Source organism: Accipiter gentilis, chromosome 6 (genome assembly GCF_929443795.1).
Source record: "Accipiter gentilis chromosome 6, bAccGen1.1, whole genome shotgun sequence".
Classification (NCBI taxonomy): Eukaryota; Metazoa; Chordata; class Aves; order Accipitriformes; family Accipitridae; genus Astur; species Astur gentilis.
The window spans coordinates 5,571,530-5,595,632 of record NC_064885.1 but is presented as its reverse complement, the minus strand read 5'-3'; the positions used below and the strand labels follow the sequence as shown (position 1 = coordinate 5,595,632).

The 24,103-nt window shown below is 46.5% G+C and overlaps 1 protein-coding gene across 4 annotated transcripts in view; it reads right to left on the bottom strand.

The window, feature by feature from the left end:
• Window positions 1–24,103, bottom strand: part of SSH2 (slingshot protein phosphatase 2) — a 104,755-nt gene that overhangs the window by 40,667 nt on the left and 39,985 nt on the right. The window contains exon 1 of one of the 4 annotated variants that reach the window (XM_049801689.1): window positions 16,497–16,631. The exons of the other annotated variants lie outside the window; for them this stretch is intronic. Within the exon in view, the coding sequence (XP_049657646.1) occupies window positions 16,497–16,552 (56 nt within the window). The 5' untranslated portion in view covers window positions 16,553–16,631. Of the gene's footprint in view, window positions 1–16,496; window positions 16,632–24,103 lie in introns of those variants that run through there. 4 annotated transcript variants of the gene reach the window in all.

Sequence of the window (24,103 nt, the reverse complement as noted above, 5' to 3'; positions counted from 1 at the left end):
CTGAAGTGAAGTAGAAATCTTACAGCCACCAGTGATGTGCTATTTGTAATTCATTGCTTACTGGGAAGAGAACCAACATAAGCGGAAGACTTAAGCAACTTCTACAGAAATGAGTACTTGCACCAATTTTTCTCCCAGGCAGAAAAGATTTTGTAGAAATTGTACAAGGCACATCACCAAAACTATTTAAAACTCTTTTGCACAAAAAGCGCAGACACTCCCCTCGGAAGACCCAGTTTCTAAACGGCAGTTACAGCATGAAACAGAAGTGATTCCCGTGCTCCCTGACTTGCTGCCCAGCGACTGAGCTCCTCATGCACGAGGAAAACACTGCACAGTTCATACCAAATTCCCATTAAGCTACAAAATTGTGGAACCACATAAAACTTACAGATGGCAAACAAATAGTGAATGCCTCCCCAACTGTTACCCTGCATAGCTCTGTTCATAAACTGGAAGCACAAATGCCAAATAAACTGGTTTGAAGACACAAAAGAGAAAACGTTACTGGTTTATGAACTATGCCAAAGCAATGCGATAACGTGAATCATCTGATGCTTTGCCACCACTCCCCCGTACGATGCCTTCCACCTAAGGGGCTGCTCGGCTGGGGAGTTGCTTGTCCAGAGTGTTGCACCACAAGCCAGGAGATAAGTGAATCTGCACCACCCACCAGTTTTCAATGAAAAATTTTCAGTCCTCAAGGTAAAACGCTCAGAAAAGAACCCTGCAGTCTTCTTTAGAAACTGTTTCCTAAAGAAAGGAGAGAAAACCTTTTTAGAAGTACAGCAAGGAAAGCAAAGAGGCACCTGAACAGCTTCTGGCAATGTTTTATCCTAATGAACACTTAATTAAGTTATTGTGAGCCTGAGGATGACTTTCCAGTCAGCTCTACTTACTCATCAGAGCAACTCCTTTACAGCAGGCTCTGTCCTGTCCAGCCCAGCCCTTAATCGGGCACTTGCCAAGTAGCACAACCAACAGAGCTGGCACCGTCCCCTGAAAGGTTCAGCAGGAGAAGTCCTCCCACCCCGGCCCCCTGCACAACGCAGAGGAATGGGTCAGTGTGGCGAGGAAAAAATCTCCTCATGCTGTCACCTCTTCACCAGCCGTGCCCACAACCACCCACAGGCAGCAGCAACAGGGGCACTGCAGGGAGGTCGCATCTTCCTGTCCCATTCCCCCTGGTCCTTAGAAGAAAAGGGGAGATTAAAAAGCAGTGGCTTAGGGGAAACGAAGCTTTCAAGATACTTGACATTTGAAAAAAAGTCTGCTACCTGTGGACTGTTTACAGAAATACAGACATAATTTCTCTGTCAGCCTTATGTATTTATTAACCAGAACCCTGCAGAAAAACGCTCTGAAGCAGCATCCTAACAGAGTCAGCAAGCTACAGCTCAGCACCAAGAGGCCGCACTGGGATTCCAACAGCAAGCCCAGCTCCAGGTGCAGCTCCCCATGACAAGAGCATTGTGCAGTAACCACAGAGGCTTCCGACTCCTGAGCAAAAGGAGTTTTTCCTAAAGGGCATCTCTTGGGACACGACCACCCCCCAGCACAAGCTTTGCAAACGCAAGAAGCTGCCTGGCAGAACTGTACACCGCCAGGAAGGGCTTCAAGTTTCCAACCCATCTGCAGGACATACCCTTGCCCTCCAGGGGCCAGTGAGACCAAAGGCGAATAAAAGAAAAGCACAAACACTGACTGAAAGGCAGCAGGGAAGTCTGACAGTAAGGAAAAACACGAGTTAACCCTGGTGTTGACTAACTGGGAGCATTCAGCAGCCCAGGCCCTGAAAATGGGAAGCGTTAATGCAGACATCTGTACTAAAGCACTGGGGATTTCAGCTGGGAGTCCGTTCTACCAAACGCTGCTCACGTGTGCAGTGAAAGGCAGCCCCCGTCTTAAGAGCCAGCAGCTAAACAGGCGCAGGACAGCGAACAGCTGTACTGCAGAAGGGTGTCTACCAGGAAGTGAAAGAAAAAAATCTTGGTTTTAAGCCAGGTCGCTCCCTGAAGAGCCCCCCGACATTTTGCTCAAACACGAGCAGCTGGAGTGTGCTGCAGGGGGGGGAGTGCGCATCTCTGCACTGCACATCTTATCTGCTGCCAGCTCAGCTCTATCATCCTCCTTTAATCCATAGGCTGCAAAACACAAAACCAAGAAAAAGACCAAAATTCACACACTGGCAGGAGCGGCGTAGCAGGCGTCAATGCTTAGCTCATTCCTGAGGCCGTGGAGCCAGGCGTGGAGGGAGGGCAGCCGGGGACAAGTGAGCAAGCTCTTGTAGCACGCCAGGACTCACCCTGCAAGAGCAGCAATTCCAACTGCAGCTTGCTGTGTCTGGTGTGGAAAAAGTTACAGGAGGGCAGGCCAAGCAGCCTGCTGTTTTTCTCAGCACCTCAAGCCACTTCCCTCCCGCTTCCCGCTCCCCTTCCCAAACTGGCCGTTTCCCTTCCTCTGCAGGCAGACCTGGGGCACAGCATCCCACCTGCACTGGGATCTGCTCTCACCGCCAGCCTCCCACTCGCTTTACCTGGGCACAAGAAAAAGTCCTGGTTAATAAAGCATCCATCCCCCAGCCAAGGGTGCAATGATAGCTGGGTACGCAGCTCTAAGTATGTGCAGCCTGGCAGCCAAGGGCATTTCTCCATCAAACCACTGGATGAGAACTTCACACACCTTCAGCATCCCTCCCTGAAGAAGTACCTAACTCTTTCACCTTCACTGTAGTTTGTTTTTCAGTAAACACCCCTATTTCCCTTGCCTACTTTTTATAGCCTCTGGTTTAATAACTGCCAATAGTATTAATGAATTATATAGAGGAGAGCGATGTTTGGCTTCCAGTTTAAGCCTTTGCTCCTAGGCAAGTGATGAAGGCACCTGGTTCTCTTCGCACAGAGGCCAGATCTCAGTCAGGGCTGTGTAAAGTGAAGTACTACCAGTCACTGATAAACCACCACCCCACCCCCCCCAAACACAGTAAACAAAAAGCCACCACAACAAGAGGGAAATGGAAGAGACAAGGATAACTCAGGATTGCTCTACACTGACATTTGTATTAACAGGGTCAGCTGGCAGCACACACAGACAAGTCTAGGCTTCTCTGATATCCAAAATAGAAATAAACCCAGTGCAGAGCAAAACAAGGGCCATGACTTACCGAAAAGGGCTCTGTAACACTGTCAACAGAGGTGACAACATTGAGGGCAGGGAGAGAAAGGGGAAGCGGTTCTCCAACAAAGGCTGTCTCTCACCACTCAGCACTTTTGCAACTTAAGAAACAGCACAAGGAGAAAAACAAACAAAGCGTGGGAACCCACTCCATCTCAGATGTTTGACGCAAACTGCATTTTTAGCAACATCTGCATTTGTGTCTTTTTTTTTTTTTTTTTTTTTTTTAAAGGAACTGTCTACAGGCATTTCCTCTGCTCCAAGGTGGGACTCCCTGGATAGATAATTTAGCTGCAATGACACAGACAGGCATAATCACAGAAAGATCTGCAATGCCAATGGTAACTCGATTGTACTAACTTACCTATTGATCCCTTCTCACCATAGCCAAGTCATCTTTTCCCTTGCTTTGGTCTCCGATATGGACATTTGCTGAAGCTCAGCTAAGACAACAAGAAAAACTTACAGTTTGCTAGAAGATACCCAAAAAGTGAGGATGATGGGTGTGAATTTGAACTCTAAAGGCATTGCAACTCTAAAGGCATTCCTTTTACTTGCTCCAAGTGAGGAGAGAATTTATGGTAACTTCAGAGAGGGTACAACTTGCAAAAGGGAGCACTGATGAGCATGGTTGCGTCCGCAAGTGAAGAGCAGCTTCTTCAGATGCGCAAAACACCCACACTCACGGTTTCAGAGATGGGTTCTAAGCAGCCTCAGGTCATCCAACAAGGGTGTAGGGAATGCTGACATCCACTCAATACCCCACTAACAGTCTACAAGTCAAGCCCACTACTGGAAAAAACCCATCACACACACATGCCATCAGCAGTCCTCTGCCACCAGGATCATTTCAATTGAGCTCCAGAAACCATTTTGCAAACTTCAGAGTCAAAGCAGCCTGGGTACACTGGTGAGAGCAGTGGCATCCTTTGGAGACAGCACAGAAGACGACAGCTCTGGCCTGAGAAACTCATCCCTGCCAAAGATGCCTTGCTTCCAGCTAGGGGAGCAACGACAGCTGCTCTTTGCAGCCAAAGTTTTCAGCCCACGCAGCTGCAACGGGTCTGCACGGTGCTGAAGACAACCACAACCACCTGCAGCATTCCTCTGCCTCCTGGTGCCCTGAGCCTCGCTCTGCAGTGGTGAGCTGACCTTTGGACTCCTATCAAATGTATTCCCTTGCAGGCAGGGCTGGGATTTATTTGTTATGGGAAAGCAGACTGGGTTTTGGTTTAAGCTGGACTGCAGAGGAAGACATTTTATAATGTCTGATGGAAGTCAAGGTCCACATGGGTTTCCTGTTCCCCTCACGTACCCCTAGCCTACGAATGAACCAGCTCAACAACATACAAACTCCTAAATCAAAGGCAACGCGGGCAGACCCCTTGCGCAGGCATCGGCTGCCTCCTCACCAGCCCGCCTGGCAGAGCAAACGCTGCGAGCTCAGCGCTGCCTTCCCACCCATCCGTGCGCCCATGCCTGCTGCCGGCAGCTCCATATTACGTTTCACAGGGCTGCTGCTCGACGCGTGCTCGTACAGTAACACGCGCACGCAACTCTCCATGTCACCTCGCTGCCGAGCCCGTCTCCATCGCCTCCTGCCAGCGCTCGGCAGCCTCAGCAGCCGAGAAAGCGAGCAAACATCCTCACGCCGAGGTTGGGCAGCTCGTGGGTGAGCGAGACGTGCCGAGTCGCAGAGCCGCTGCTGCCACCGAAACGCAGCACGGGCTGGGACATCCCGCTGCAGCACAGATCATCAGGTAATAATTTATTTCAAGGAATACGAACTTGGGCGCAGACTGTATGATTCACCACGGCAATGAAGGAGGACAGAGTTATGCAAGGATGGATGCAAGCTATCACACACTGAAACGTAGTCTTTTTCCACGCAGCACAAATAGCAAAAAACTTTACTGACTCTCTACCTTGCTATATAACGCTACGGGAGCCCCAGCAAGCCACGTGTTGGGTGGCCCATGGTCAGCCTCCAAGGTGGCTTCAGAGAATCCACCCAGAGAGAATGAAAAATATTCCAAAAAGCAACAGCAAAACAAGTTGTGCAAACAAAGCTCTGACGTGCTCTGGAATTCGAAACTGAAGATATGCACAAAATCATTTTTTTCTACAGTCTGAGCATGGCAGTTCACGCACTAGAAAGGGGGTGACTAACACAATTAGGATGCTTATTAAGAAGTCGGGGCACTTGGTGTTTACAGAAGAAATTTGATTCTATGCACTTCTTTAAGCAAGAGACCCAAACCGGAACCGAGACCATGAAAGGAATTTGTTTTACGTGATAGTCCCCAAAGGCTTCCAGGTCTCCAAGTCAAGACATTCCCACATTAAAGCCCTACACAACATTCTTCTTGCGCTATATACTGTTTAAACATCCATGGACTTCAGTGCATACCATCGGGTTCATGGAGCAGGACAGTTATACCCAAGAGAGCACTCTGCACTGTTTTACCACCATGTGCCGCACTGCTACCAGCTCAAGTCTGTCCAAAATGAGCCAGCTGCTGTGGTATGAACAAAATGCTTTCACAAATATATTCTTAAAAACACTTCTCAACATGAGAAAACTTCATAAGGAGAACCTATTGCATCGAGGCTCAGAGAAAAAAAAAAAGCTTTCTGATCAGTTATCTCCAGAAAGAACAGCCCTCTGATTGACATATACTTATCTTTTTTTCCTCTCAGAATTAACACAGTCCATGCTGATCATCTTCAAACCACGCAATAATCTCCTCTGCCACCAGAGTTTGAAAGCATTGCCATCATACACAGCACATTTCTTTTTAAACCTTAAACAATAGCCGCAACATCCTTGAGCAGTTGGTTAACAACCAACAAGCCTGAAAGGTCTCTCCCCACTGCGTTTAAATTAATTATAAAATATCCGGTCCTAAACGTATGTTTACTCCGATCTCCCTGCACGTGCATGATTCATCGTTGTCACAGACCTGACCATGTTTGGCCTGACTGGCAGCGCCCTGTAAGAAGGACCCCATGGCTTTAAATACGACTGTAACACAAGTCACAAGAGACACGCTAAGGTCAACATACTGTCCCTCCCCGCAGCAGCCAAGTCCAGGGGCACCTATATTTAGACAAAGTATGTCCGGCACTTTAAAGATGGAAGGAGACCACTGACTTGCCTGAATCACCGCCAGCGCTGGCCGTCTCCCCGAGACGGGGACAGTCTGACCAGGAGCTGGCAAGTGCCCTGGCACCCGCTCAAATTAGGGTACCCTGCGCACCCAACACAGCCCCACACCCTCCGCAGCGGCCTCGGCTCCCCCAGGCACAAGCCCAGCCTCAGATTTGGAAAGGGCAAAGCAGCCACAGCCCCGGTGCAGACAGGTCGAGGAGGACATTGCTCCATCGCTTCTTTTGCTGGTTATGGTGGAGGTGGCCAGCAGTGAGCGTGGCCGCGGTCGGCCGGGGAGCAGAGGTCCTGCCGCCTTGTGAAGCGGCACCGTGCCAGGACTCGGCTCTGCAACCGCCCTGACGCCCGGAGCAGGGCATGGGATGGAGGAATTACGCTGGGGAAGCAGCCTGGCTCTGATCGCAGCCTCCTTGCCTGCCCTCAGTAAATACATTAATGGACCCCTGTAAATAGAGCACCAACACAAGGACCACTCTGTCTCCACACAAAGAAATCAGTGCTGAATAATAAGCCTTTCCCTCTGTGCTAAAAAGAAGCAGATGCTTGTTTACCAAAAGCATCAAAAATCATCAAGAGGCTGTTGGATTTGACTCGTAAAAAATAGAAGGAAGTTATTTGTTCAGTATTCTAACTTCTGCAGCACTCAGCGCTTTCAATTTTCTCTCATTCTTACTGCATCCTCCCCATGCACGAGGGCTATTTGATCCCTAAATGACAGTTTCCAGCAGGAACAGTAAAATCCGTTTAGGACTGACTGTCCCTTTAGATTAGCAAAAAAGGACAGTCAGCGGTAACCAGCAATGCGAGATGGTTTGTGAACTGTTTCAGAGAGAACAGCCACGTGCCAGATTTCTTTCAATAGGTTTTGATTTCAAATTGGAAGTCACAGGGAGCTTTACCTGTTGTACTGATATGGCCCATAACCAGGCTATCGATCTGCTCACCCTTGCAAATATGCCAGTGACTTCGAATAGCAAAGCCACAATTAAGGGAATACAAACTTTAATGTGGCTGTAAATGGTAACTTCAAATTTTAATCAGTTAGTAGTGAGAAAACGTCAAAGACAAAGAAACATTTTATAGTTGGAATAGTTTCATGGATTCTGTGTCTTGTCTTCAATCCAAGGCAACACTTAGAAGGACAGTCCTTAGCGTAAGCAAGGTTAATGCAAACTTCAGATTTAATTTAAAGTTGCAAACCAAAGAAGAAACACAGCATCACTTTGGGTTAATTGACCCAACGCTGCGGGGAATGGGGTAACTCAGCCTTTAAAGACAGCCTGCTCCCCAGCAGATGGGTGAGACGCCGCCTTGTCCACTGGTGCTCAGTGCACGCAGCCCTCCCCTGTACAGCACACCTACCCCGGCAGAAGCCAAGAAAAGCACTCCAATGTTTTGCTGGTCTAAGTGACAATCAGTCTCCGGAGCCATCAGGAAAAGCTCTCCAAATCAGACCGTGAGATATAATTATGATGCATTTCAAAATGCAGACTCAGCATCACTTTCCAATCCAACTCTTCCCCCTGCGGATGTAGCAAGTTCTTCCTGGAGACAACATCCCTTGTGACTCTGCTTTTTCTTTTGGCGCTCTGAATAGGGATCAGCTTACCAGGAGTCCTTTATTCCTGAAATAATTTCCATTAATCACTCACCATATACCACTTTAAACAGAAGCTGACAGACTGTAGGATGTCTAACACCACCACAGCATCTCCCAACTTAAAGGCTGAAATGAAGGGCAGCCCAAGAGGCAAAAGGAACCGGGCGATTTTGAAGTAGCAGACAAGTGATCTTCTTCAAACTGTTCCTAAGAATTGCAATGTTTTTATACAGGTATTTTAAATAAAAGCGGGGAAGCAGTTCCACTCGAACCATCCACTCTTCATGATACCTGCTCACAAAAAAAGTAAATAAAAGGAGACAAAGCAACGTGCATTAATTTTGAAGCATCACCCTGCAGTTTTGCATTTGTGATTCCTCAGTACAGGTGCAAATTAACCTACTCTTTTAGCACCTTAATGTGACTTTCAGATAAAGGAGATGTCAGCGCTTAACTTCAAAATGCATTTTAAGGATTTTCTAACTCAACGTAAAAACCCTGCAAAGTTTCGCTGGCTAAGACTCAGACTGGAAACACATTAAATAAAGTTTTAATTTACAAGAGCTTGAACTCCAAAGAGTAGGGATTCCAGATGTGTTTATCCCTGCAAAAGTCGGGTGCTAAACTTCACCAGAATTAGCACTTTAGGAAGTTTGGCAGCCAAATCCAAATCTAGTGGTTAACTCAGGTCTTCGTATTTCCTAAAACATGCAAACCCCTTTAAAAACCACACATTAAAGCAGAAAGACCAAAAGAATACTAAACGCTGCCGAGTATCACCGACCCAGAGAAGTCTCTAACAAGAACAGAGTGTACTTTAGGAAAAAGGCTCTTAAACAGCTTTTAAAAAGGCTCTAGAACAGATATTTGCTTTATTTCAAGCTAGAGAACCTCTCATAAAACATTTCATGACGTACTCGAAAGAACAAAGGACAAAAAAGTAACATTACGACCGTGTCAAGGTTTTGCTCTGGTGACTGTGCTGGGAAAGTTGGTGATGTCCTGGCCCATCTATGTCCTGCTGAGCAGACGCTGCTCTCCAAAACACAGGCTCCTGGGCTTGCTTACCCACCCTGGCATTTAGAGGGACGGCTTAGCAATACGGCCCTGCTCCCATGCACAGGCTGAATGTATTATCACGTAACTCTCAAATGGATGTTTATTCCTCACTTGTCAGCCCTGCTTGTTAATGAGGCACATGCATATTCCTCCATTTGCTTTCTTACGACTTTCTCATCGTGGCAAACCAACAGGAGGGCTAGAGTGGTGCTGACAAATTATTTGTTTTTATTTAGACTAACTGGCTTTCAGTCTTTGCAACACAGAGGAATGCAGCTGTTCCACTTTGCGTTTGTTTTTTGATTTCTCCATCTCTTTTTCAAAGCAAACAAAGGAAAAAAAAGCAAACAACCCTAACAATAACAACAACAAAAAAGCCGGTGACCAACTCTTCACACACCACAACACAATGAGCCTTAAAAGAAAGAAAACAAACCAATTTGGGGTTCATTTTAATCCCGCATCAAGTCGCAGAAAGCAAGCAGAAGACTAACAGATTAAGTTTTAGAGGAAAAAGGTAAGACTGATGATAGCTTTTCCCATCTGTACCTTTGTGCAAACGAGGTTCCCCCTTAAATCATGACCTGGCGAACAAAGCACAGCGACAGAGGAAATACAGCACAGTTCATTATACACGGTAACGCTGGTGTACAGACAATTAAGTCTGAGCTCAGCTCATCTCAACAGTCCTCTGCAGGGGCAGGGGTCCCAACCCACCTGAGGTACTTCGAGACAGCACTGGACCAAGCGATGAACTTCCTCCGACTCATCCCTGTGCCTCCACAAGAGCCATACTGCAAAATTCAGAGGTAACAAATCTGCACTTCTCCAGTGAAAAGCTGGAAGTTTAACAGAGTGTGAACCAAATCCAGAACTGTGCAGTTACTGAGGAGATCACAGGCAGGAGAAAGCCCAGGCTGGTGGGACAATATGGACCTCATTAAGCCATTGTGAGAAGTGTGTGAACAAACTAAGGACTTCACTACTAAGTGACAAAGATCATTTGTTTAAAAGAAAGGACTAAATCATTTATGGTTCAGCAGTCTGTGGATTTAGCCTACTTGTAACAAAGGTGTTTTGAGGAAAAGCGTACTTCTTAAATGGCTTATTACAAATAAACCCAGAGACCCCAAAGGGCTGAATACAATGTTGATGAGGGCCAGATAAGTACTGGATAAACAGGAAAGTGCACTGAACGAGGAGCCTGTGGCCTTAATATACCTAGAAATGCCCAAATTTGAAAAGCTGCCAATGCCAAGAAGTGCCGACCCTACATGGAGATCTCACAGGCTGGATTCCTGTACTACCCCCAGCCTTCGTGAACGCTGGGGCACGCCTTAATTTTATCATTCACCTCTACGGGTTTTTCCTTTTCCCCAGCCTCCCTCATCTGCAGGCTGATGTCCTGTGCTGGTTTTGGTGGGGATAGAGTTAATATTCTTCATAGTAGCTAGTATGGGGCTATGTTTTGGATTTGTGTTGAAAACAGTGTTGATAATACAGAGATGTTTTCGTTATTGCTGAGCAGTGCTTACACAGAGCCAAGGCCTTTTCTGCTTCTCACCCCACCCCACCAGCGAGCACGCTGGGGGGGCACAAAAAGTTGCGGGGGGGTACACAGCTGGGACAGCTGACCCCAACTGCCCAAAGGGATATTCCAGACCATAGGATGTCATGCCTAGCATATAAAGGGGGGGGGGGGGGGAGAAGGAGGAAGGGGGGGGGACGGCCGTTCAGAGTGACCCATGATGGAGCCCTGCCTTCCTGGAGATGGCTGAACACCTGCCTGCCGATGGGAAGTGGGGAACGAATTCCTTGTTTTGCTTTGCTTGCGTGTGCGGCTTTTGCTTTACCTGTTAAACCGTCTTTATCTCAGCTCATGAGTTTTCTCACTTTTACCCTTCTGATTCTCTCCCCCATCCCACTGTGAGGGAGGCGAGTGAGCGGCTGCATGGGGCTCAGTTTCTGGCTGGGGTTAAACCACGACATGTCCTTAAACCAGAAGGCTTCTCTCTGTCACAAAACATTTGGTTAATCCTACACAACATAGCCATATGTGGCTGCAGAACAACTATTGCCAGTCTCCAGTTACTTCCCAAGCTGCTGAATTCAAGGCCCAGGCGCATACGCAAAGCAAAGGGGTGTCTTCTGAATACTTCAGCGAAAGCACAAGCATTCAGAATTAACAACAGGAGTGAATTTTACTCCATGTGTTTGTGGAAATAAGAGTCTTCAGCCAGCTGCTACGAAACACCACGGCTGGAAACTGGAAACTCAAGTTGCAGATTTGCTCTGTACACATTACATCCGTTACACTGGAGAAAAAATATTTGCTGAACGAGTTTTAAGCCCATATGGGCTGATAATTTAAATGCTGTTTGTCAGACTGATGCAGAGGAGACAGCAACTCTGCAGAGCCTATTGCAGAACGGGATGCAGAATTTTAAACTTTCTATGACCCTACAAATACTAGTTAGAAGCAACATTTCAAGACTGTTAGGCTGAAGTTGTTTAAAAAACAATGAAGTAATATTTTAGCCAGAGGCTCCGTGATAAAGGTAGAAGGAAGTAGAGTCCTGCAAAAAAATCCCAGCCAGCCTATTCACTGGCCCCAAAAGGTCCTTTTCTCTTGACACTCTCACTTGGGTCCTTCTGCTTTGTAGTCTTTAGAAAAATCCCAAGCGTTTCCAGAGACAGGAACATCTGCAGAAGTTTCAAGAAAACACAGAAAATCTCAGAGGCAACTCCACCATCCACAGCCTTTTAAAATGTGAACTTGGCAGCCCAGCAGCATGGGCTTCCTAACTAAAACATATTGCTTAAAAATGGGTGGTGGTGTGGGGGGTTTGTCCTTGAAACACCAGTTTGCTACTCGAGTTTTGATTTTATGTCTGATAACCATCTCTGTCTCTCTTCCAACCCCCTACCAGGAAGGATCGGTGAGACAAATACCCACAGCTTCCAGGGGAATAAAAGGAAAAGCCAAACAGGAAAAGTAGTTATGAACAATACAGCCCTGGCTTAGTTAATGATCAACTTTGGAGCACACAGCATACTACTTTTACCCAATTACCACAACTTACTTGCATAGTTTTTAATAATCAGTGGGTAGCGAGAGGCCTCTTACACATTGCATTTGTGTTATCACAATCAGCAAAGAAATAAAAAAAAAGACGAGAAATCCCCGACTCTGCTCTGTCAACAGGAAGCCCATCCACCGTGCGGGGTGAGCTCAGCTGTGCGGAGGGGTGGGCAGGAAGGGTAAGGGGTCAGGTTCCCCCGCCGGCACATTCACATCGCGTCCTTGGTGGAGTACGAGGCTGTCTTTGCAGTCATACAAACCCTGAGCGCATAATACGCACTTAGATGGAAAACAGAACTGCAATAGTCCGTACTGATCCTACCAGCCCCTACGAGAGATGAAGAACTAAATCGACTTGTTTCTGTATTTCAAGCACCTCCAAGCAGAGCGACCCTCAGCTCATAAAGCAACTTCAAGTAGAGCTGAAAGTGGTAACTGGAATCACTCTGCTGATCTCCCACTCTTTTGAGCAGCTGTTTCCAAGCATCTCCTCGTCAACTCTTAAATATCATCGACTCTCAGCACGATGGTAAAATACTCACAAAGCTACAGCACTTACAATGGCACAGAGGCAATTAAAGATTTCCAATAACACGCTGCTTGAAGGACTGCATTCTAATTGCTGAATGGTCAAGGTTTTTGGCAGCAATAACATTGTGAGCAGATAAAAAGGTTGTAACGTTTCCCGTACAATAAATAAATAAATAAGCAGCTCTCCAAACAATGGCAACAGCAGCCACGCACCTACCTAAGCTCCTGACTTGCAACTTGGCATAATTTAAAATTAGATGGTCATGAAATTTCCTAGCATAAAGGCCACGGCCGCATGACAAAGGCAAATGAATGGGGTGGGGGAGGACAAGGGCCAAGGCAAACTAGGCACAAAGACAGGTTGCAGCAAGGAGGCGGCAATACAATGAGACTGAATTACCCCGTGTTGTAATTTAGCGTACAGTTTGTAATCACCTGTACAGCCTGCAACTTCCTCTTACGTTGTAAAGTGTTGTTTCTTCACACTACGCAGAAGAATTGTTGTCACTTACAAGAAAACTGATTATGTGAGAGAGCAATAAGCTGCTAAGCCAAGTCTGCAAGAACATTTTGTGGCTATCTTTAACCTTTCACTGAAAATACTTCTGTTTAACTTGTGGGTTCTACTTTTTTTTTTTTTTTTAAAAAAGCTCCAAGATATACCCACAACACTGTGAAGAATCTATCTATTCTAGCTCTTTCTCGCACACCCCCCCCCCCCCCCCAAGGTTTAAAATACTTATAAAAACTATCAGTTAACATCTTATAATAGAAAACAGACTGGTATGAAGCAAGTACGAGAACCATGGAAAGTAGCAAGCGTATTCATGTTTTTAGATCCATCTGGCTCCCAAAGTGTTGGAGGATGAAGTAGTAAACAGTATCGGAGTGCTTTAACACGTGCTCAGAGCGAGCCCAGGGAAGGCTCTCACTGCTGCTTTGCAGAAAGGAAGCTGAGGCAGAGACAAAAGTATTTGACCACACAGAAAAATGCACAAAAACTGCCAGGGGGATGCGGGCACCGAGGCTAGGCAGTTAATTCTCAGGTTCCATCTGCATCTTCAGGCCCCACTCCCTTGCTGAACACCAGCCCGGTGGGACTCGGCCACAGTCGCGCAGGAAGGATGTGGCGCAGCAGGGAGCAAGAGCTGGGTCTCCCCAAATCCCAAGCGAGCGCCCTGATCCCTGGATAATCCTGCTTTGCTACCGAGATAAAGAGGAAAACTGAACGGCAGAGGAATCTGGCATTATCACAGGGACACGGAAAAAACACTTCAGGGGCACCAACAATGAATGAGATACCTAAAACTTGGCCAAAGGCAGAGGAAGTGACTGCAGGCAGGAAGAACTGACCTATGGCAATTTCTCCAGGTTTCTTCTGTTACCAAAAATTCTTTGGTATTTGCAGGCTGTCTGAAGTTTTGCTTTTTTCTTTCTATCTTTCCATCAGCTGCCTTAAAGTTTTAGTACACCAAAGTGAATTTGGAATCCTACACACAAATAAACTAGTAAATCAGCAGAATTCCCACTAGGTTCAGTGAGAGTAGCAAGACTTTCTGGAATGAGTTACAACTATAAATTCTGAGCATTTTGATAAACACAAGTCTCTCGGACATTATTTGAATCCTTGTGAACCTGAAATGAATTAAACCCTGACCAGCTGACTACATTACTGACTAAAAGCGTCAACACAAGAGTAATTTCTGCTGATCTCTGAAAGTCAGAGCTGATTAGCCAAATACATCTACTACAGAATACACTGAAACAGAAGTTTCTGATAACATTTGGGTCACCACTGCCCTTCCCATTCCACAGAGAACACATTTTTAGCACAGCAAAACACCAAAATCTGGATCTTTAGGTCTTGCCCACAATTAAATAAGGACATCCAATATTAAAACTGCCTTTGCGAGCTTGTGAATATAAACTCTAAACCAGGTCTTTATTATGCCATCCTGAAAGCCACAGCACCGTTCTGATTGAGAATGCTATCAAAATATTAATCCAGTGCTCAGCCTTCTGCAAACGTTTATGCATGGGCCAAAAGCTCTGTCATTCTCATGCTTATTAATCTTTCCTTCCAGGAGGCAAAGCACAGCATAAGCTCCTCCGATAACTCAGTTATCTCTCTCCCCAGAAAAGGAAAGGGTGGTCCTTCCAACCAAGTGGCCATTTAAACTACGACTAGATACAACACCACGGGGCTACATGCGCGTGAGGGAGCAGAGACGAGCAGTATTTCCCCTTTCTACGGAGCCCTTTCCATACAGTCTCAAACTCTGGGTTAAGTGTTTGAGAGCGTATAAAACAAACAACTTGAAAGCACTTAAATTGTTACCTAGCTCCCTAATATAGCTTGGTAAATCATCCTGAGCTCTAAGGAAATGTTTCAGCCTACAGTAGGTTGAGTTTTTCTCCACAATTCCAGAATTGCCACTACTTCCCAAAGCCCGGGGCACATCCAGTTTGCATCCTTGCTTCCACAGAACAGTTCAGATATATCACTGTTAAACCTACGTTATCAGCAATCACAGGGAAAGCCATAATGTTTACAGGCAACACTGCGAGCAGAAAAAAAAATGACTAATTACCAGCATTTTGGGTTGAGTATGAAAGGCTCAGAGAGACTTAACTAAACTGATTACCAACTACAGCAGTGATTACTAATGCTCAAAAAAGAGGCCACAGAGTCTAGAGACTTATTTCCATATCAAGCATAAGCAGGGCTATCTACTAAAGACCTCAGAAGTGCAAGGCAGCTCAATTTCTAGCAGGAGCTTCTTGCTACAAGAACACAGATCCAGGTGGGACGCAGCGTTTTAGCCTACTATCCCGAAACCTTCCACGATGTTGCCAAGAGCTAAAAGAGCCTTTGGCTGCTTTAAAGAAATATCAGGCGTGACTAGACCGCAGCGACTATCTCTCCAAAAGCCTTATCTACCACCCCATAGCAGCCATTTCCCTCCTTAATCCTTCCAGCCAAACCCCACAACTCGGGCAGTCGCTGTTAATTGTCTACAAATTAAATGATTATTTGTATCTGCATTTCAAAGGGGGGTGTGCAGCTGGAGAGACTGATTTTTTCAAGCCGCTTAGGATGGGGTACAGAGACACTCTGCACTTCGTAGCTGCCCAAGACTGGCAGTACCTAAAAACCCGCATCGGCTCACGTCTCCCCCTCATGACCTGCAGGTCCTGAGTGTCAGGTCTCAGTCCTGCTCCTACTGCACCGACCTGAAAAAACCCCCGACCCAACCAACCCACCCCAAATCCGCAGCCCCTATCTGCCACCTTGTGATAAGCCCCAAAACGAGAGATCAAATCAAGGGGCTAATCTCCGCTTTAAGCCCAAAAGAGGGCCAAGGTACGTGGCCACAAGAAGCCTGCACCTCGCTCCCACCGCACAGCCCGGCTGCGTGTCCGCGGGGGGCGCCGAGGCCCCGGCACGGAGGAACCGGCGGCTCCGGCCAGAGGAGACCCGAGTTGCCCTGGGCAGCTACCGTACAAAGACTCATCGAAGCGCTTGGTCGGGACCCAGAGTTTTTGTAGGGGAAGAAAGAAAGAAAAAAAAAAAAAAAAAAGGGAAGTCAGCGGTAACGGAGAAGCGGGCAGCCCGGCGGTGCCGCCGCCCCGCAGTCCCGGTCCCGCCGGTCGCCTCCCGGTGTGCGGTGCCGGCTCCGCTGCCAGGGGAAAGTTTGCCCGAAGGCAATCTGCGGCGGAGCTAACGACGGAGAGCGGAGAACGGGCAGCCCCGCTCGACCGCCCGGCACACCGGGGGAAGAGAAGACCCGTTCGGATCCCGGGCAAGGCGGAGCGGCAGCCGAGGTGCAAGCGGGGAGGAGAGATTTGCCGGTCGTTACCGGTTCTCTCCCGGTACTCACAGCTGAGCGATGGCGCCCTGGGAGATCACGGCGTTGTCGGAAAAGTAGGGGATCATCGCGGCTCCCCGCGGAGGCGGCCGCCCTGCCCCGCGGCATCGGGAGCCGCCGCCGCCGCCGCCGCTCTGCCCCGCGGCTCCGCCGCGCTCCGGCCGCCCCCCCGCCCACTGCGCAGGAGCGGCCCCGGCAGCGGGGCGGGACCGGGACAGGCCCCGCCCACGGCCCGCACGTGGCGGCGGCGGGGCCGGGAGCGGCGGGAGCGACAGGCGGGATTTGATCGCTCGGGGACCGGGATTCGATCGCTGGTTCCCGCAGGAGGGCGAGAAGAGGGGGAAGGGGGACGCTGGCGCGCGTGGGTGCGCTAGTTTGGTGTATTTTTTTTTTCCTTTTTTTTTTTTTTTTTTTTTTCTAGGGCAGAACAGCCGGGGAAAGTTGCAAACTTTGAAACTAGGTTTGAAGCAGCACATCAAAAAGATTAATTTATTTTTTTATTATTTTTTTTTGCAAAAGGCAGGCAGCGACAACTCGGGTGGCTTAGGAAATGACCTTAATTTCTCTCCTGCAGGAGACGGCGGGGGGGGGGGGGGTGAAAATAGTTCTCGGCTGTAACTTTCATGTGCGAGACTTGACAACTCATTTTCTGCCAAAGGAGAAGAGAAGCAGCTGCCTTTCAATGCTATTTAATCTTTAGCTCCATCGCCCCTCAAGAGGAAAGGAAGTTCCTTTCTTCCTTTCATTAGAACAAAAATCTTGTCCTCTGGCTGCTGGGAATGCAGATGGTACAGCACAAGGGAAACTTTATACTGTTTTCCACTGGAGAGGGTTGGGGGGCAGCTCGCTCAATCCAGTCCCGCACACAGGACAGCCCCAAAGCAGAAACTCTCTGTTCCAGATCTGCCTTCTCCAGCCCTTGCACCAAGCAAGCAGTTTAAGGAGTGTGGGAAAACAACCGAGAAATCTTGGAAGCTAGCTCAGTTTTCTGTTTCCCATAGGAATGCAGGACATCCCAGCACAGAGGGACACAAGTAATACACTGTTCTTAAGCTGTCTGGTGTGGATGGCACATGCTCAGACCTAGTAATAAGGCACAAGTGAGCTGACAGTGGAAAATGTAAATTTAAACACTTGCACTTATTAATGACACCTACTCCATAGTAAAAAAAATACTGCCGGCGTATCACTGCAAAACTGCCCCTGTGATCAGACAGCAGAGCTAGAAGCCAAAAGAAAGCTTTGTCTAGGGTTTATTTCTAACTATTGACTAAAACTTTCAGAGAAGCAGAGAGGGGTTTAAAAAAAAACCAAACAAAAAACCAAAACCAAAACCAACCAGACAGCATGACAGCAACTGCTTCAGGTCTGAGAGCAAAATAAACACTGGTCTGAAAGGTCTCAACCATCCCCACTTCAGGGACTCGCAGAGAAAGGGACAAAGCAGCAGAATTTGTGTTTCTGCAAGTTTTGTTAGAATATGGTTTGGTTGCATTAATATAAGCAACGTCATCTTATATAGCCAAGAGCACATCTCTGGTAATGGCTTCTCACAGCTGTAAAGAAAATGCAGTGCCAGCTTGCTGCAGTGCCAAAAAAAAATAATATCATTTTGTTAGGCAGAAATGAAGTCAGTTGCAAGAAGCAATGGAAAAATCAGGACGTTCGAGAAATGGAGGGTAACTCAATCCTTCCAGAGGTCAGGAGACTGGCAAGAACCTCATACTCAGTAGTAACACATACCACACATTCATAGACTGAAAAACAAACCCAGAACTTCTGTTCTATTCTAATTAATAACTTAAGGGCTTTATTGTAGAAGACTAAATGCACTTAGATACTGTCCAGACAGATGTCAGATTTCTTACATGCATTACAAAGACAAACATTACAAAGGCAAGCCCTTAAAAACTGCTGAAAACAAGTGCAGTGATTAACTACAAGCAATACTCTTAAAGCAGCCACTCATATGGATAATAGATTTGTAAATTAATTAGTCCTGGATTAATACAATCATCCACTGCATTTCCATATGCTAAGAGACCAAACAATGATAGAAATATCCCAGCTTTTTTCTTCTTGAACCTTTAGAAAACAGGAGTAGGAAATCCTCAAGTAAGTCCACATATTGCAATCTGCACTAAGAAAAGCTATTTGAACCTGGTTTTGTTGCCATAAAAGGTTGAAATACCAGCCTGAGACTGACACTGCCTTCAGGCTACATGTTAGTGAGATTAGCATTTCAGTTCCCACTGTCCATTTGTAGAGCATGTGTTATTTTCATAGTCTGCATTTTAAAATCAGACTTAAGGAGCAACCCTATTTCTTTGTCAAAGTTGCATCCTACATTCAGCCACGAGCAGAAGTATTGACCCAATAACCTGACGTCTCAGCACGCGGGAGCAAGGAGCAGGCAGAAAGAAGGGGCTTCGAGGGGATGCACAACAAGATGGAGTTGAAGGCAGCAGGTCACAAGAGAGCCAAGAAACTGCTCCTTGCTGGAAGCAGGTGCACTCTGCTGGGACAAATATATAAAGAATTTAAAGCACACAGAATTGCAGTGATGACAGGTAGCAGTCTAAATCACTACTGTGCTGCAATAGAGCATGTGAGCACAGCCATTAATCACTACATGACAAGATGTAAATAAGTCTGTCTAGGGTCTGAAGTGCACGAAATTACACTTTGCTGCGGGGAAAAGGGCACTCGCTGCCTGTCCGAGTTCTCGGTCCGCATTTCGCACTCCCCAGGAGGTCACAGGATTAGCAGGGCCGTGCCACCTGCTGCAGAGGCAAGCGGTAAACAACGCCGCATCTGCACTCAGTACGACACAACCCTTGGTGGGCAGCAGGATTTCATTTAATCTTTGAACACCACACAGACCGATAAACTACAGTTACATATGTCACGCAAGACACACTGTACAAAAAAAACTCCGTCCCAAAACCTTTGCAAAGCTAACTAAGCCAGCTATTCCAGCAGCTAGAACCAGTTATGGAAGCATCATAGAAAAAACTTACGATAAAGAGTGCTAAGGATGTCTGGCCGGGCACTTCACGGCGGAGGGAATGGAGGGAATGCCCACCAGAGCTCCCTCTGGAGAGAAGTTTAAGGGGGTGGTGAGAGAACATGCCTGCACAAACCTCTTGTATTGACTTGTAGTGTTCTGTCTGGCAGACAAAGCTGAAAATACATGGTTTATTCATACAATCATCATCTCCCCCAGTATCTATCTCAAAGCTATACAGTCACAGTTGCTTGCACCAGCAACTTCAGCTGCCTTACTTTCCTTGTGCATTTTAACATGTTTTGATCTTGCAATGATGTAATAGAGTAATTCCGTGTCCTGCACGCGGCTAGCAGCTTGCAAATGGGATTCTCCTTGTACAGCTGAGGCCTCGGTACATAGGTCAACAGTAAAAAATGCATGAAGCGCTCTAGTCAGGTTTTGCATTAGCATGCAGAGATTTAACACTTGCAGAAAGCATGCTTACAGCTGGACACGGAGTCCTGTCAGTTCACATAGTCCACATGCAAAGAGGGCATTAATCAAGCTAATATTTCCATCCAAGATCAACAGCTTAAGGCTGAATTGCTGCTTCTTGTCAGACCACACAACAAAGGTGTGAGTGTCACCATATTCCACCCACTCCTATCTCACAGGGGTTTGCCGAGTGTCTGCTCACATGCTAAGATGATAAAATCTGGTGCACGGATTGTCTTATTAGACATGTTCAACTCTTAGCCTACACCGGGGCCCGGTGACCTCTTTTCACTTCAGAATATGTCTGCCAGCAAGACTTTCTCTGGTCCTCTCAGTTCTCAGCTTTTGAAGAGCCCTAATGAAGATGATGTATTTCCATAGTCTCTCTGGAAACTTACTCCAGCGGGTATGAAGGGTTGGGTATTATTTTAAGTCCATTTGGACTGAACTCCAGGTACTCTCTGCAAAAGCAAGGCATGTTCTTCTCTTCCTCCAACACAGCAGGGTAAACCTGTGGAAGGTACTACAGCTGTAACATTAGTCGTGTTCAAAGTAAAGGGAACAGTGGGATGTTGTCAGGTGTAGGAATTTTGGCCTCAATCTATTAGCATCAGTGTAACAGATAAGGCAATGCAGAACCCGGACCCATGTTTTCAGGGGATTATGAAAAAACTCGTGAAGCTGCTGCGTTAGGCAAACAAACCTCCCCCTCACCACCATCACATCCTCTCCCCGCAGAGCGATGAGCTACGGCAGTGCCTGCTCAGCCACCTTTACTGCACAGATGGAAAGTTTGTTCTTTACTGCTGGGCAGCTGTTTCCGGTGCCGTTTATGAAAAGTTACAGAATTTTGAAAACAACACGTTGCTGCCCACAGCCGAGCACCGAGTCTTGCACAGGCATTGCCGGAGAGAGCAGAGGTAGCAAGTTCATTTCTGTGTGCGGAGGTGGGGCCAAGGGCTTTGTTTTTCTTACCGGCAGCTATACTCTATCTTTCCCCACAAAGACAGCTGTCTCGGCATCAGGTCTGATGGGGAAAAAGGGCCCTATGAGGTAGCTTTGAAGAATATGGTGCCACGCTCCAGCTGTTTGAGGGTCAAAGGATCTGATGCCTCTGCTTTTTTGGTGGGAGGTCAGTGAATTCATCCTATTGCTGTGAGAACATGTGGCTTTCAGCAATGAACAGTCTACAGATAAATCTGAGTGGGTTAAGAGTCCAAACAGATGACTTATCTGGAGAGAGCCTTACATTAGTAGAGCAAACCTGTAAACAGGTAGGGACTGTTGCATTGAGAGCAGCACCTCTCCTGCACTCATCTCCTGCTGCTGCCTCCCCACCTCAGAGGGAAGAACTGATCTGTCAAAAGTGTTCTGGCCATTTTTAGCATGGTAGACAAAGCCTACTGCGTTATGTAGTCCAGTTTATCAGGAAAACATGAAGCCATTTCAGTACCAGCGATCATAAACAAGCCAATGCACGCAGGGCAGAATGAGATAGAGTATAGTAAAGAAACAAAGCTTTCCCAGGGAGTAAGAGGGATACCACCCACCAAGGCAGTGCTTACGTACACCAGCTTTATTACACATAGTAAGGGAAATTTAACAAAGTAATTATAAAGGAGCCTGTATCTAGTTTAAAAAAAAAAACAAAAAGAAAAAAAAAGAAAAAGAGGGGGGAGGCAGGATCAGGGAAAGCATGCAAAACTATACTTGAATCCTGAAGAACCAGTCAGAACAGGAAGCTACATTCTAAATTTGGTTATTTAAGCTGTCAAAGAGTATTTCTGTTTCCAGTTCTTGAGCAAAGAAATCAGACAGGCACAGGGGTAGGGTGATAAGCATCACAGAAAAAACAAAACCCCACTTTTAAAGCCCGTTTGGTCAGCTGCCCATCATGATCAATGATTAGGCTTCTTAGCTGAGAATTCAACACCTATTTTGCAATATTATCACTTCATTAAACCCTTCCCTCAGAAACCACACACCCAATCGTTGTACAGTTTACCTACCATTAAATCTTGGAGGGTCTGACACAAAGGGGTCAATGCTCAATTACACCCATTTTACAGAGGCAGAAGCAAAGAAGGCTGAAGGGACCAGAGCAGTGCCACCAGGCAGGGTAGGAAAAAGGGACACAAACAGCAGTGTCTATCACTCTGGTCTCTCAATCAGCCACACTAATATTGGACAGGGGTAACAGGGGTAACACACCGCGACACGACTTTTGCTGAAACATCTTCTCCCACAGCCACCTTCCCCTGCTGCTTTCTGGAGAGCTGCCTTCTGCGTGCATTCAAGCAATTCAAGAGGAGCTCTGAAGAAACTAGTTCTTCGGATGCAAAAACTACAATGCATTCTATTTGCACAGCAAAAAGTTCTCCATGCAAACATCTATATCACTACTAAAAACTTAATCCAGACCCTTGCAAACTGTTAAAGCACTGCTCTAAGTCCAGCAAGAAAGAAATATGCCTGAATGACATGTCTGAGATCATAAAATAGGTAATGTGTTATTTCAGTGACCTACGGCAAAGAAAGGTCTAAATCCTCTGAACTGTCGAAACCCCACCCCTAATTTTATAAAGGACTGGTTTTGATGAAAAGATACCAAAAAGCTGAATGGCAACAAGGCCAGAAACCCTGGCCCAGATTCTCAAAATACATTTATGTGCCTGAAATCCACGCAAAGCTGAAAACTCTGAGGATTCATGTTTAACTGTGAAGGTGCCCTACCAGGAAAGGACCAGAACGGCTATTTTGGAGTTTTCCCTTTCTATTTACAACAGGAATCTTTACTTAGATTCCTGTAGCTTAGAGCACCTGGTTCATGCTCAGCAGGAGACACAAGCATGTATGGAATCCTTATGGCACCTCCTGGTCAGCCCCTCCTTTGCTAACCTCTGAAGAAGCAGCACAAGTGCATGGGGGCAGCTGTTCTGGGCTTGCTCTGTGCAGAGCAGACCCTTTTGATAACTGAAGGATCTGACCCACCTTCATTCCTGTTACTGCCCAGTTTGTCTTTGCCTTGCTCCTCATTCTTCTCTGTTCACACACTTAGAATGACAAATTAAATAAAACTTTTCATAAGCATTCATATTTTGAGCGAGCTCCCTGCTGTAGCATCATATGTTTACCTGGTAATTTGGTAATGCAACAATATTAGTCTGCTTGATCCTTCAGCCTGAAGATCACACCTGAAGTCATCTTACACATTATTGTGATCCACAGGTATGTAATCAGACTGGACTGAACATGTTGCAACCACAGACATAGACCTTGCCGTGAACTAGCCCTGCAGATACCTGTTACTAATTTAATAAACCCCAATTTTACTACAAATACTGTATCTTTGCTCACAGTTTGGTGATAAAACACCTGATATTCAAAAATGAAGACTACAGACCCACTATAATGAATTGTGATATGTGGCCCATGGAAGTTTTTCTGGTGGTCAGCATAGCTGGCAGATTAACAGAACCATTCTTTATCTCAGTATTACATTCTCCACAAGCAGCTCTAAGTAAATGCCACAGAGAGGCTAAGCTGTCACTAAAAGGCAAGACAGAAAGATGGACAGACAGGAAACACATTCTAAAGATAAGGCTCATACTACAAAAGCTTAGTAATCTCTGGCATGGATAAACACAAGCTTTCCTGTACACCACACATACAGTCCCCTCTTACTCAAGATCTGGAGTTAACAAACTGTCTTGCCCACCCATCAGAAGATCCAGCCACCTACCGTTCAAGTACCAACAAAGTAAATGTTTGGCAGCTACAGCAGCAAGCAAAGGAAGCACAAGGAAGGTTTAGTTGCTAGAACTCACAGAGCAAGCACGGTTTTCGGAAGTCTCTTGTAACACCCGATAGGCTTTAAGGATAACCAGAAATGTCAGGAGCCTGCCACAGGAGCACCAAATGGCAATGATCTACATCTCCAAAATTCACAACAGACACTTGATGATGCAGATTCACACATCTCAGTGTGGACTGTAAATGAGCCTTCTGAAGTGCAGTCAATTCGGTATCACAGAATCAATCCCCTCTTTCTCCCAGAGACTAGCACGCATCTGCCGCAACCCTCAGGTAGAGCGAAGCTTACAGTGGGTGTCAGTTTAAAAATCAAACAAGTTGG